The sequence below is a fragment of the Nelumbo lutea genome, chromosome 1 (genome assembly GCF_056320005.1).
Source record: "Nelumbo lutea isolate HS-2025 chromosome 1, American lotus-T2T, whole genome shotgun sequence".
Classification (NCBI taxonomy): domain Eukaryota; kingdom Viridiplantae; phylum Streptophyta; class Magnoliopsida; order Proteales; family Nelumbonaceae; genus Nelumbo; species Nelumbo lutea.
The window spans coordinates 108,847,148-108,860,630 of record NC_142684.1 but is presented as its reverse complement, the minus strand read 5'-3'; the positions used below and the strand labels follow the sequence as shown (position 1 = coordinate 108,860,630).

Sequence of the window (13,483 nt, the reverse complement as noted above, 5' to 3'; positions counted from 1 at the left end):
CTTGGTGATTTGACGATCGTGTATTATTAAGTATTCTTTTACTTCTTACATCATAGGCAGTTTGTTGCGAAGTTTTTTTTTTTTTTTGGTAATCAGTTTGTTGTGAAGGTTGTTCAATAAAACTTTGTTCCTATTTAGTGTTTATAATGTCCCTCGCTCCCTCTAGGCCTAGGGGGCGGGGGAAGTTAAACCCAAACAGGAGAAAAACAAACCCGCTTTGTGTATAGTCTTTTCAGCGTTCTCACCGGTCAAAATTGGCTCTCTGGAATTCGAACCAACCGTTGTGTTTGTGTATAGTCTTTTCAGATGGTTCCCACCTCGCAAAAATGGGCGTCAATTCTGTAACAAGTAACCTAGCTAAACAGATGATATTCAAACCGACCGACCAAGCTAGGTGGTCCCCTTCCCCTATTACTAGGCCCATCCTGATATCAGTAATAAGTCCGTCCGGCCGCTTTGTTATCTTCACACGACGCATTGATCCATCCATCCTCACTTTCTATCAGGGTACCCACAGCCACAGGTGATGGTGATGGCTTCCTGCTCCTGGATAAGAGTTCCCACACTCCACGGAGCTTCTATCTTTTCTTTTCAATTAAAGGAAGTCGACAACAACCTTCAAGGAAGCCTTATCTTATTTCCATCCAGTCTCTCATCTTTCTTTGCAAAATTCGGATTTTAATGGTGGGGGTACAGCACGCCTTTATATATCTTTGTCCACTAATCCAATCCAAAACTTAAGTTAGAGCTTCAACCTCTATTTCGACCAAATATATTCATTATCCGTCTTTATTATCTAAAGCCTAAAAGTAATGACGACTTGGTCTGACCTCTGACGTACGCACCCACCCAGGCATCGAAATGCTCGATGTCATATGATATGAGACCTCAAGGTCCTCAAGCCAACCCAGATAGTATATGTTGGAGTATGGCCCAGCCCAAGGAGTAGCAACCATCAAGCATAGATGTAAGGCTTAATTTGGACGATCTTAACTCTCAATTCTTAAACATATTCAATGCTGGATGCTTTTGCTTATGCTCCGGATAGAAATTTCAAAAATAACATGCCAATGCTGCCCTAAGTTGGATGTCTATAGGCTAGTAGTGGACTGTGAGTATGATGGCCTTTGGACTAGGGCCAAAGCAAAATGTGGCCCACCCAAACCGCAACAACGACATTACATCAGTAATTGGAATAGAACAACATATTTGCACCGAGGAGGCCAAAGGTTATACGTCATTCTCTTCATCTATTTTCATGAGTCACTTTTCCCTAGCAGCAGAGAAGATTTAGAAAAACAAGCAAGTGTTTTGTATCACATTAGTCACTAAGAATTTAGCCTTTCGTTCTCTACTCTCTACTACTACTACTACTACTCAGTACTCGCACGCCAAATAATCACTATTTCAAAAAGCAGGCCGTCCACATTAAAGCCTTTAATTTGCGGTCAATATTCATCATTTTAATTTCGCTGTTGAAGAGCCAACATCAATATCAATATGACAATATTCAGTTTTATTTGTTATTCGAGAATTAATTCCGATCACGGGAAGAAGAGGGAAGGAGGGGGCCACCCGGAACCCCCACTTGGTCTTCTACTCGTCTACATCGTCTGCTTTACGGTGGTGAAACATCTCAATTATTGGGCCACAAAGCCCACATTCGATGAATAATTGAACATTTTGGATGACTGTCCCCATTCCCCAACCCCAATCAGATAATTTACTTATATAATTTTACTTTATGCATTATGGGCCCGCGCACACCCCAGAGGCCTAGGGATGATCCCCACATAGCCCATATTTATTGATTGAACCAATTCAATTAACCAAAGAAAAAGGGTGGGCCCAATCTGTTGCGTAGGATAAACATGAATTCACGGCCAAAAAGTATTCACAATCTCACGAGGTGGGTGTCGGCGTGTCCCATGGGGCAAGGGCCAAGGGCCAAGGGAAGTGACGATCAACGGGGAGCCCACCCACTAACACCTTCAGGAATCTTCTCTTCTGGGCTCGACCCCCCTCCCATTGGGTATCTGGGCCTGTATTTTTCCCCTCAGGCCCCCCACAAATGAGATAACGAACCTCGTTCATGGCTGACACTGAGACACCCATGCAAGAATCTCACGCCATTTGTTGCACCTCATCTTACATCATCCATCCATCCATCCATCAACCCATTCCCCATGCGGCCATGCCCCATGCCCATCCATCCGCCCATGCTTCTCCAACGTATAAAAATATCTGGGAACTTTCTCATTAACGCTATCCCGAATGGAGTGATCACATCACCAAAAGCATCTCTCGCTCGCCTTGTACCCACAAGATGATGCATGCGCTTCTTATCCAATTCCTTTACCTCCTCTTCTTCCTCCAGATAAAAACCACAGCTGCTGCACCAACCCAATTGAGACCTGGTTTCTATGCTCAGACATGCCCGGCAGCCGAAAAGATAGTCAGAGATGTGATAATCAAAGCCATGAAGAGAGAGCTCAGAAGTGCTGCCTCAGTCATGCGCTTGCAGTTCCATGACTGCTTTGTTAATGTAGGTTTCCCTAATGTCCCTAAGGTTATTTGGGTTCCCTTCTTTTCTTCTTTACATTCAGTAATTAATCTACAAATTGCTTGTTTTACTATTTGCCAATGCAGGGTTGCGATGCTTCTTTGTTACTAGAGGACACACCCGATATGCTCGGCGAGAAACTCTCTTTGTCTAACATTAACTCGCTCAGATCCTATGAAGTCATCGATGAGGCAAAGGAAGCCTTGGAGCAGGCCTGTCCGGGGGTCATTTCTTGCGCAGATATCATAATCATGGCCGCTAGAGATGCCGTTGTATTGGTAACAAACATCAATTACTGAAACTGCAAGCACCCAATTAATTCCATTGATATTTCAAATTGTGCTTTCATTTACCGGAGTAATTTGTGTTTTGGTTGCAGAGTGGAGGACCCAATTGGGAAGTCAAGTTGGGAAGACTGGATAGTTTGACAGCCAGCCAAGTAGACTCTGATAGGATCATGCCGAGCCCCAGAGCCAACGCGAGCTACCTCATCGATCTCTTCAGCCAGTTCAACCTCTCAGTGAAGGACCTAGTGGCCCTCTCGGGCTCTCACTCCATCGGCAAAGGACGATGCTTCTCGATCGTGTTTCGCCTCTACAACCAGTCGGGCACGGGGAGGCCTGACCCAGCTATGGATCCCAAATACAGGGAGAAGCTGGACCAGCTCTGTCCACTGGGAGGAGACGGGAACGTAACAGGGGACCTGGACGCAACTCCTTATGTGTTCGACAACCAGTACTTCAAGGACCTCGTTTCCTTTAAAGGCTTCCTTAATTCCGACCAAACACTCTTCACGTCAGCCGCTCGGACACGTAAGTATGTCCGATATTTTAGCAGGGACCAAGAGGCGTTCTTCGCGGCCTTCGTCGAAGGGATGATAAAGATGGGTGACTTGCAGTCCGGCCGACCAGGGGAGATCCGAAGGAATTGCAGAGAGGCAAACAGCCGGCCCCTACATGCGTTTTTGGAGATTAGAGAGAAAGAGAGACAGAGAGACAGAGAGAAAGAGTAAACGGTTGTATATACCCGAATTAATAGTTACTTATTGGAGGAAATCTATAGTTTTTCAAGTAGTATGCTGCCTAGTGCCATAATCTGTCTTCCTAGTTGGTTTTAGTGGTGTTTGGGCGTGTTTTAATTATCAATCTCTGATCCTCTGTTTTTCATGAATTGCATTAACAGAAACATAGATACAAGCCTGCATCAGTCGACAGTCGGCCATCTTGGATGGTTGATGGAGAGGCATTCGGCCATGAAAACGCACTTGTAGACGACTAAAAGCAACGAACAATGTGATTGTTGGATCGATCAGATTATCACGGAGCTCCGGGATTCATCATTCACCACGCCATGTCTAACAGAAATACAAAGAAATTTTTGGCATGCTCAAACAATTAATGCAGCAGACGGCTTAGTAATGAAGCAAGTTTGACATTAGGTTCAGGGCAAATGCTAGCTAGCATGTGAAAATCAACAAACAAATGGGTGGAGGGAATAATAAATAACTAAAGAAAAGGGTAAATTGCTCAAACTTCTCTAAAGTTTTTGGTTGTTGCTGAAACCTTCACAGAAATTTGGTAATTACAATCACCTCCTCTAAATTCTGAACTTTTTGACATAGTTGTAAGTAGGTTCCTTGTTAGAATCTTCTAAACAGAGGCAACAGCATGAAAATGTCCAAAATACGCATACATCTGATTATTTTTCGAAGTATCTATTGGGATAAATCATTATCCCAAACCCTTATAATCTCCTTTTTGAAATTGATTTATTTTTCAAATTTGTCATTTAAATTAATCACTCTAAGGTAAAGCTTTGCAATTTTAAATTCTCTCTTTTTTTTTATTATTCTTAAATTTGTATTGTTTTTTTCATATAAACCAACCTAAATGGTAACTCCATGAGTGTTTTGAACATTTTAATGGCTCTCGTTAGAGGATTCTAATAGATTCTTTGCAACTGTATCAAAAAATTCAGGACAAATAATTGAAATTACCAAATTTCATGAGAGATTTCAGCAACACTCAGAAACTTGATAAAAGGTTTTAGAAATTTACCCTAAAGAAAAAAGAAACAAAGCAACAAATGATATGAACCCCCCAAACCATCCCTTGTGTATGGGTGGATCACCCGTACGATATTGCGAAATTTTGATCCTGGTTGCTTGTGTTTTAAGCTTAAAAAAAATGTGTACTATAATTGCAAAATTGAGCTGCCAGAATGTCCAACAACCAACATATATAGCTCTAATCTTCGTTCGGGGGTGTTTATTTTTAAAAACTTATTCAAATAATAAGTACTTATCTTGGGTAAAGACCACACTAAGAAGCACTTATGTGCATTTTGGAATTAACCATTTATTCCAGAAAGTAAGCACGTTTTAAAAGTCAAAATTTTCAACTTATTTTTAAGCGCTTTTTCAATTAGTGCTTCTGATCCATCAAAAATCTTATATTACCCCGGTATGAAAGAAGTGCTTTTCCACCAAACCTTCATAAGCATTAATTAGGATAAGCACTTATTTAACTAATAAGCACTGCCAAATGAGGACTAGGGGTACTCTGACAAAAGTCCATTTTACTGGTTTCATAGCACGTTACAAACTGAAGATATTGTGAATTTTGGAACACTCTTGTTTCTCATGTTTCAGAACAATCACACTACTACTATTATCATCCAATAATAAATACACATAACACTGTGTACAGAACACTCCTTTTTTATGTGTTGAGTTAACCGGACCTAACATTCAACATTCAATGCACCACCAAGAATATTGGTGAATTTTATAACCTTGATCTTCAAACACGAGATCACATCTCCGCTCCACAATGCCCTAATCATTGGGAGATGTTCTCAATACACGCGGAGATATACTGTGGGGCATTGTGGAGCAGAGATGTGAATTCTTCAAACACACTACTGTTAGAGGTAGTGTTGTAGAGCACACCATACTTTTTCAGTATTTTGTGACAACAATTTTAAAAGTTTGTTTCAGAATTACAACATTAATTAATTGTGCATTTATCATCGGGAGATGTTCTCCATACATGGCGGAGATGTAAACTCTTCAAACACACTAATGTTGAGAGTAGCGTTGTAGAGCACACCATACCACAATTCTAAAAGTTTGTTTCAGAAGTACAGCCTTAATTAATTGTGCATTTATGGCAAAGAATGTAAGCTTACAACCACCAACTAAACAACAATAAATTGGATATGTGATTTTGTTCATTGCATTGTCTAAGACTCAGACGGGATCAGATGGTTGAACCACTGACCCATGAGTCCTGACCTTTTTCTGGGTCCTAATTAAATAATGGTGAGTTACAGAAAAGTAACTAGCTCAAAAGATTATCCATATATCTACTCTTTATCATTAGACCCGTTCACAGATGGATCTAGGCCAGGTTTTTCCTCTTTATTAATATAAAATTTCTAAATCTGATACCAAATTCGACCCTTATATAAAGTTCAAAACCTGAGCTCAAGACCCAAGTCTGGTTTAAACGTAAAAATACTTTATTTATAGTATAATTTAATAAACTATTATTATTATTATTATTATTATTATTATATAATATATAAACTATTATTATTATATATAATATTATTAAGCCAGTTTTGAACTGGGGCCAGACTTACTCTAAAATGCCCGAGCCTACAGGCTTTAAATTTTGTCCAAATCCAATAAATAATGGGCCAGGCCGGGGCCGGGCCAGGCGATCGGACTAACAGGTCTATTTGTCCTTTAACATAGAGATGCTAGTCATACTCTAAAATTTTCTAACCATTTACGTTTTTTATTCTCTTTCACAAATTTGAGTGCAACAGTTCACTGGCCAATTGGCTCACGTAACAACCTAATGGCCTGATGAGGGTATGCCTGACTTTTTCTTGTAGGGGTGGCTTGCACATTAAAGGGAATGATGAAAGTAGTCAAGGTTCAATACTTCAATTATCGACATGGATCCAAAACCTACAGGAAAACATGGATGCATCGGATCCCACTCGAGGAAAATGTATTCAAAATAAATTTTGATGCATCAAAGGATATGGGAAACAACTGTGATTTAGGGTGTTTCTCAAGGGACCCAAAGGAAAAGTTATCAAACTAAGTACTAGATCCATTGGGATCTCGTCAATAAAAGTGGCTGAAATGAAAGCGTGCTTAGAAGCCCATAAATTGTCAATTGAAATAAGAACTAGAAAGGTGGTCACCGAACGAGACTTAAATTAGGGGTGTAAATAAATTGAATTTGAATTGAATCTGAATTTGAATCTTGATGAGGGTTAATTTTGCTCGATTCATTGGTGAGAGGACATGTGGAGCAACTTGATGATTAGATGACAATTCAGCATTTTCAAACACCTCAACAGGCTAGTCAGCTCGAGCCTTATCAACTCACACGAAGTCTATTTTTGGGTGCGAAACGGACTCCTGGTAATGTGGGTCAGAGATCTCATATATGTTTCGTGAGGCCTACAGCAGGTCTTCCATATAAGGGCATCACCACCAGCCTCATAAGGTATATGTGATTTAGCTCTCTTGCTCTCTTATTTATAAGCAAATCAGCTCATTACAACACTCTTCGCTAATTTAAGCATCGGAGTGCCCACACTGGATAAAGCGCTTCAAGACCTCTAATACTATGTTTCTAGCAGTTCGACCGACCACATGTTTGTCTGATGTCAGAGCTGCCTTCTAGCTAGGAGCAATCAGATCACACATCATCAAATCCGAATAAAAATTTTGATATCCGACAGATATTGAAATTTAATATTCGAATTTGAATTCGACTAAATATTTGAATATTTGATTTAATTTGAATTTAAATATTTTATATATTATATATAAAAATTAAGTAATCAATCAAATTTGGATATTTATCGAGTCAAATCAGGTCATATTTGAATTCGTATACGATTAACTAATCAGTATGAATAGGACATCCAAATTCAACCGATTATGATATTTGAGTTATTTGAATTCGATTTGATTTTCAAATACCGTTGACACTACATCCATATTAAAAATAATGATTGGTGCTATAGAGAGAACCCATTCAACCACCTAACACACTATAGATGAATGCAAGAGGATTACAAGGGAGGGCGGACTTGAGATTGTGTAAAACCACATTCAAGAGGTGGCTGACTGATTGTCATATGAGGGACAAAAGGGCTTGATTGTTGACAATGTTTGTAATGCGGGGAAGTTTTAGACTATATAGTATTGTTACATGCTTTAGTGTGAGGGTGTCATTTTCCTCGCTGGATTTAATTGTATCACATAGTATCAAAAAAATATATCTACATGTTATTTAGATAGGGTATAGAAAAGCAATTCCAAGATATATAGTAGTGTTATGATTAGGATATGCATGTATACACATTTCATATGAATCCCACAAGTGCATCTATAAGGCTGAATTTAAGGCTTAAGCAACTATACATATAAGATATAAATTCATCAAAGATACATATCTTAATAGGTTATATAGACTATCAAAGTGTTTAAAAAAATAAAATTAAAGCCCATTTAATTTTAACATCCTGTAGTAGTATGATACTAAAAAGGATTTGCATTAAAGTAATAAAAAATTGATTTAAATCTCCATAAGTTAGCAATAAATATGGCACAAACAGAATGCATATATTTATATCTACTAGTTACTTAGCACATGCGTTGCATGTTAAGTAATTTTTCTTCATATTAATTACTTGAATTTTAGATGTACCATAGTTAAGATAGAAATTGAAAATTAGCAAAAGTAACAATATGATTAAATATAAACTTAAACACTTGTAGTAAATGTGCACTTTCACTACACATGATAATTTTAAATTACAAAAACAATTATTATTATTATTATTATTATTATTATTATTATTATTATTATTATTATTATTATCACAAATAAAATTAAATTTTATTTTAATAATTATTTTTATTTAATATGATGGATATATAACATTAGAAATGTTCTCAAATGTTTTCAACAAAATTTCATCCTTTTTCATATTTTGTGTTATATATTTTTTTAAATATTTATTATTCAATTATGACATCATGAGTTTCTTTGAAAAGTTATATCATTAACCCATCTAGATAAGAAAATAGTTTTGCTTTACGATTAGTTTTAAATTATATATTTCATCTACTTTATATTAAGAATTTTTACTTACCACACTTAATTTTTGTTTGACATAATTAATATATAATTTTTTATATATTCTTTTGATTACTTGTACTTTTTTATTTTTTAAAAAATTCTTATTTAACTATCATTTCTTCGAGTAATCCATTTTACCCAAACCAAGCCACTACCCAAAAAGGAAAATAGTTTGATTTCTAGTTAGACATTAAATTTTGTATTACATTTCCATCAATGATAAAATTATTTCTTATTTATAATACTTATTTTTGTTCAATATAATGAATGTATAATATTAGAGATGTACCCAATATTTTATTTCTTATAAATATATAACATTATTTTTTCATAGTAATAAGATAAGTTTCATTAATAGAGAATTAATGCAATTACAAGCTTCCCATGGAGAGACACGAGTTGTGTCCTCTCCTAACATCAGGAAGAAAGACAAAAAGAAAATAGGAAACAAGAAACATATTCAATCTACAATTGAGCCCAAGACCATCAACCATAGAGTTTGCTAATCTCCCCATGCATTGCATTCTCACTGTCAAACTCCTTGTCAAGCAGTTGAATTTTTTAATTTCATTCTTAAAACACCACACTATAGAGTCCGGATTTTGTAGCCATCCCACTACCACCTTGGAGTCATCTTCTATTATCAGATGTTCCACACATATCTATACAGCTAGTTGTACTCCTTGGATAGCGGTTGCAAGTTCCACTTTAGTAGAGTTTCCAACTCCTATGGGCCTCAAGTAAATAAGAACCACATTCCCAGCCTCATTCCTCAGTACCCCTCTCACCCCTGATAGACTTGGATTACCAAGACTACTTCCGTCAAAGTTCAACTTAAAAAATCTTTCAGGAGGAGTTTCCCAAGTCAAACTCACTTTAGTTTTAGATGAACAATTAGCCACTGCTAACTAATTTCTCCAAATATCATTAAATGAGAATTGATGGAATAGGTCCAATGATTTTAGCCATAAGATCACCCTATATAGAATGCAGTCATTCATCTCTTCTAGGTTTCTCTCATTTTCTTGAAAAGTTTTGGTATTCCTTTCTTCCCACATGGACGAGATCAACACAACTCTTGCACACCTTCACATAATTCTTCTTTCTTCCCTTGGCAGCACAGAAGAGGAAAAATAAATATATAACATTAGATATGTGCCTAAATTTTTCTCTTTTTTTTTATTTTTGCGATTCTTTATATTTTTATTTTTAGAATTTTATTAATTGATTATGACATAATTTCATTTCTAGGTTGAATTTAATTTTGACATTCGATTTTTATCATTAATCATAATACTTCTTACGTTTCATACTTTTTTTTGTTTAATATAATAAATATGCAATATTAGAGATATGCCCAATTCTTTTTACTTTTTTGTATTATATATTTTGTTTATTTTAATATTTTTGTTATTTAATTATGGCATTATTTATTAACCCCCTTGACCCCCAAATGGTTGAATTGCTTACCCACCACCGGGAGGAAAGAAATTTGATTTTTTATTCAACTTACTTTCAAAATATTTATGTTTATACTATTAAAATTAATGTTGTGGGTTTAATTAGTAGAATTTAATGATGAGAGAAATATATCTTAAATATAGGATTTAATGAGAGAATATACCTTAAATATGAAGTTTAATAAGAGAGAATAGGAAAATAGTTTTATTTCCATTGACTTTAAATTTTAAATTCCATTTCCATCATTAATAAAAACATTTATTATTTATCATACTTATTATTGTTTAACATGTCGAATATATGATGTTAAAAATGTTTCCAAATTTTTTAATTTCTATGTTTTTTTGCATTTTATCTATCTTTGAATTTTAATATTTAATTGTGGTAACATGGATTGACCCATTTGACCCAAAATGATTTAATTTTTTACCACCACCTAGATGAAAATACTATTTTTTCCAATAGATTTTAAAAGTATAAGCTTTTATGTTATTAGAATTATTAATTTATTATGTATGAATTTAATTGATAGAATTTAATAATAAGAATAAAGAAAGATGCCTTAAATATATGATTCAATGAAGGTGAATAAAAATGAATACCTTAAGTGTTGGATTTAATGAGAGGGAATTGAATGCATTGAATATCTTAAAATTACCTCTTTTAGCATCAATAATCAATTATCATATTTGCCATCATTTTTTATCAACAAATTTAAATATGGAGGGGCAAATTTTGTCCTCAAAAATTCCAGAAATATTATTGAGGCTATTTGCACTTTTTAAAGAAGTATATATATCTATATCTATACTATATATAAAAGTGTAAATGAAATGTGAAACTTTTTCGGACTAAAATTACCCCTACTTCTTTATTTGAGAAATGGTATAAAAGTCATTTTATTACAGCTTTAATGTCAACTTTAATGGCTACTAAAATACCCATAATTGTGTATTTAGTCCATCTCTAATGGTAAAGTTAAAAATGTAAATTTAATTATTACTTTCTGCCTCATTTTATCCATTCTCATTAAGTCTTCTAATGGTATAAAAGTCATTTTTAACAATATAAACCCATATATTTTAAATCTATGATGAGACCAAAACAAACCCTAATTTTATCCCCTAATATTCACTCTTTTACATTTATTTAGCACTTAAATGGACTCATTACTCTTGTATTTCGATTCAGGGCAATAAAGAAGGCAATTGGAAGAAAACAGGGCAAATCGGATGACTTTGCACAGTTTCAGCGACAGTCAGTAATCTGGGCCTAACTCTCAATTCCGGACACCGAATTGGACAATTCAAGAATCATTAGAAAGATGAAAGGAAGGCCCACAACTTTTATGTTTTGGGTTTTGACAGATTCGGCCTGCATCGAGTACGAAAACGAGCCCAAAGTCGGAGCAAGTTCGCAGCCAGACCCATTTCACAACTTAAGCCCAACTCGCAGAAGTACCTTGAAGCAGCCCAACTCGAATTCAAGAGTTAAGAGTCCGAATTTCAAATGTAATCTCCAAGGAGAGAGTTTTATTAGATCTAAAGTCTTGAATGTAATCCTAGAGAGATAAAAAGATTGAGATTAGAGCATTAGATAAGAGATAGGATAGGATTAGTTCAAGATAAGATCAAAACCCCCTAAGGATAAGATGATCTCCTAGAAGGAGTTGGAAAACAGCCCTCTCCTTTGGCTATATAAAGAGGGGGGCGAACCAGCTCTAGAAATCACTCATTCCAAGATCCAAGAGATCATCAAGAAGACCAAGAAGCAAGAAGGCAGTTCGGCTATGGAGAAGAAGAGCATGGAGATTGCGCAGATCATGAGTAGCTAAGCTTCTTTTTCTAGTTCAAGGGGGGAGGTTCGATTGTGTCATTGTGAGGTTCTGTAGTTACTTTATTTTCTTTCTTTTTAATTCAAGTATTCATTGGTTCTTGTGCACATTTTTATTGGATGTTAATGTTAATTAGTCTGACAAACTGAATTAATGTTGATTTTCCTACTGCTATCCATGATTTCGGTGATCCGTAATTGTCACGAATAATGGTACAAGTAGCAATTAGGTTGATATCTTTTTGGGTCAATTGTTCGTGACAGCCTTTGACCAATGTTTTAACATGGTTCAACCTAAAAGAATCGATGGAACAAAATTCAGTAATTGCAGTTATCTCAATTATTGTTATTTTGGTTTAACTGTTTTCACAAATCTTAATGCTATCATTGTTTAACATGGAACGCTATCGTACCCAGTTGAGTGGTGATAAGTGTTGATCGAATGCTGGGTTTGGTCAACTGAATTAGGAAAACACAAGGTTTATTATGGCTATCCTAATAAATCTAAGGTTAAATGCTTGAATTGCAAGAATGCTGAATTGTACCTAGGATCGATGGCCAATCGATTCAACCCGAACCCTTGAACCAGAATTCGGTAAGACTGATTTTCTCTTGTTTGTTTAGTTTGTTATTCTTTTAATTTTAGTTATTTAATTTTCCCACATAATTACTTTACCCAGTCGGCTAAGAGATTACTGATATGCTCCCTGTGGGATTCGACCTAGAACCACTTTTACTGCAAATATTTTATTGTGGGACTAGTAAAAATTTTGAGGGATTCGACAAACCCGTCAATCTAACTCAAAAATAAAACTAGTTTTAATCCAAATTGTGGTTAAGCAATTCAACCATCTGAGTCAAATTGATCAACCTAGGAAGTCAAAATTTTGGCGCCGTTGCCGGGGAGCAACTTTAATTTCTTAGCTATTACCTTCCTCTTGTTAACCTCTTTTGTTTTATGACTCGTGCTTCTCAATGAGGTGAACTCGAGTACAATCCCGAAATTGAGAGGACCACCCGTCGTTTAAGAAAGGAGGCGAAGCAAAGGAAGGATCGTTCACCAAAGAAGGTGAATTCAGATTGTGATCTTCCCATATTCGAAGAAGTAGAAAGAATGACTGACAGAGAGAGGACATTAAGGGAGTTGGCTGCACCAATTATGAACCAACAACCTTTATGCATCACGTACCCCACTCTTGAGGTAGCCTTTGAACTCAAATCTGGTTTGATTCAATTATTACCTCTATTTCATGGTTTCCCAGGTGAGGACCCTTACAAACATCTAAAGGAATTTCATGTCGTCTATTCAAGCATGAAGCCCCACGGTATGACCGAGGACCAGGTAAAACTCATAGCCTTTCCATTTACTTTAAGAGATAAAGCAAAGGATTGGTTGTACATTCTTCCTTCCGGTTCAGTACGCACATGGGATGAAATGAATAGGATATTT

General features: G+C 35.9%; 1 protein-coding gene across 1 annotated transcript; it reads left to right on the top strand.

Annotated features, from left to right (window-relative positions):
* The first annotated feature begins 1,912 nt into the window (after positions 1–1,912).
* On the top strand, positions 1,913–3,708 carry LOC148876705 (peroxidase 17-like). Its single transcript, XM_088964256.1, has 3 exons — positions 1,913–2,545; positions 2,650–2,841; positions 2,943–3,708. Exons 1-3 carry the CDS (start codon positions 2,327–2,329, stop codon positions 3,573–3,575), a joined length of 1,044 nt encoding a protein of 347 aa, XP_088820382.1. The 5' UTR covers positions 1,913–2,326; the 3' UTR covers positions 3,576–3,708.
* Positions 3,709–13,483: the final 9,775 nt, after the last annotated feature.

What these genes read in the sequence shown, in the direction of transcription:
- LOC148876705 (XM_088964256.1), top strand. Translation starts at nt 2,327, where the DNA reads ATGATGCATGCGCTTCTTATCCAATTCCTTTACCTCCTCTTCTTCCTC. An exon ending in TCCATGACTGCTTTGTTAAT is followed by an intron (nt 2,546 to 2,649) that starts GTAGGTTTCCCT and finishes TTGCCAATGCAG; the next exon opens with GGTTGCGATGCTTCTTTGTT. An exon ending in CTAGAGATGCCGTTGTATTG is followed by an intron (nt 2,842 to 2,942) that starts GTAACAAACATC and finishes TTTTGGTTGCAG; the next exon opens with AGTGGAGGACCCAATTGGGA.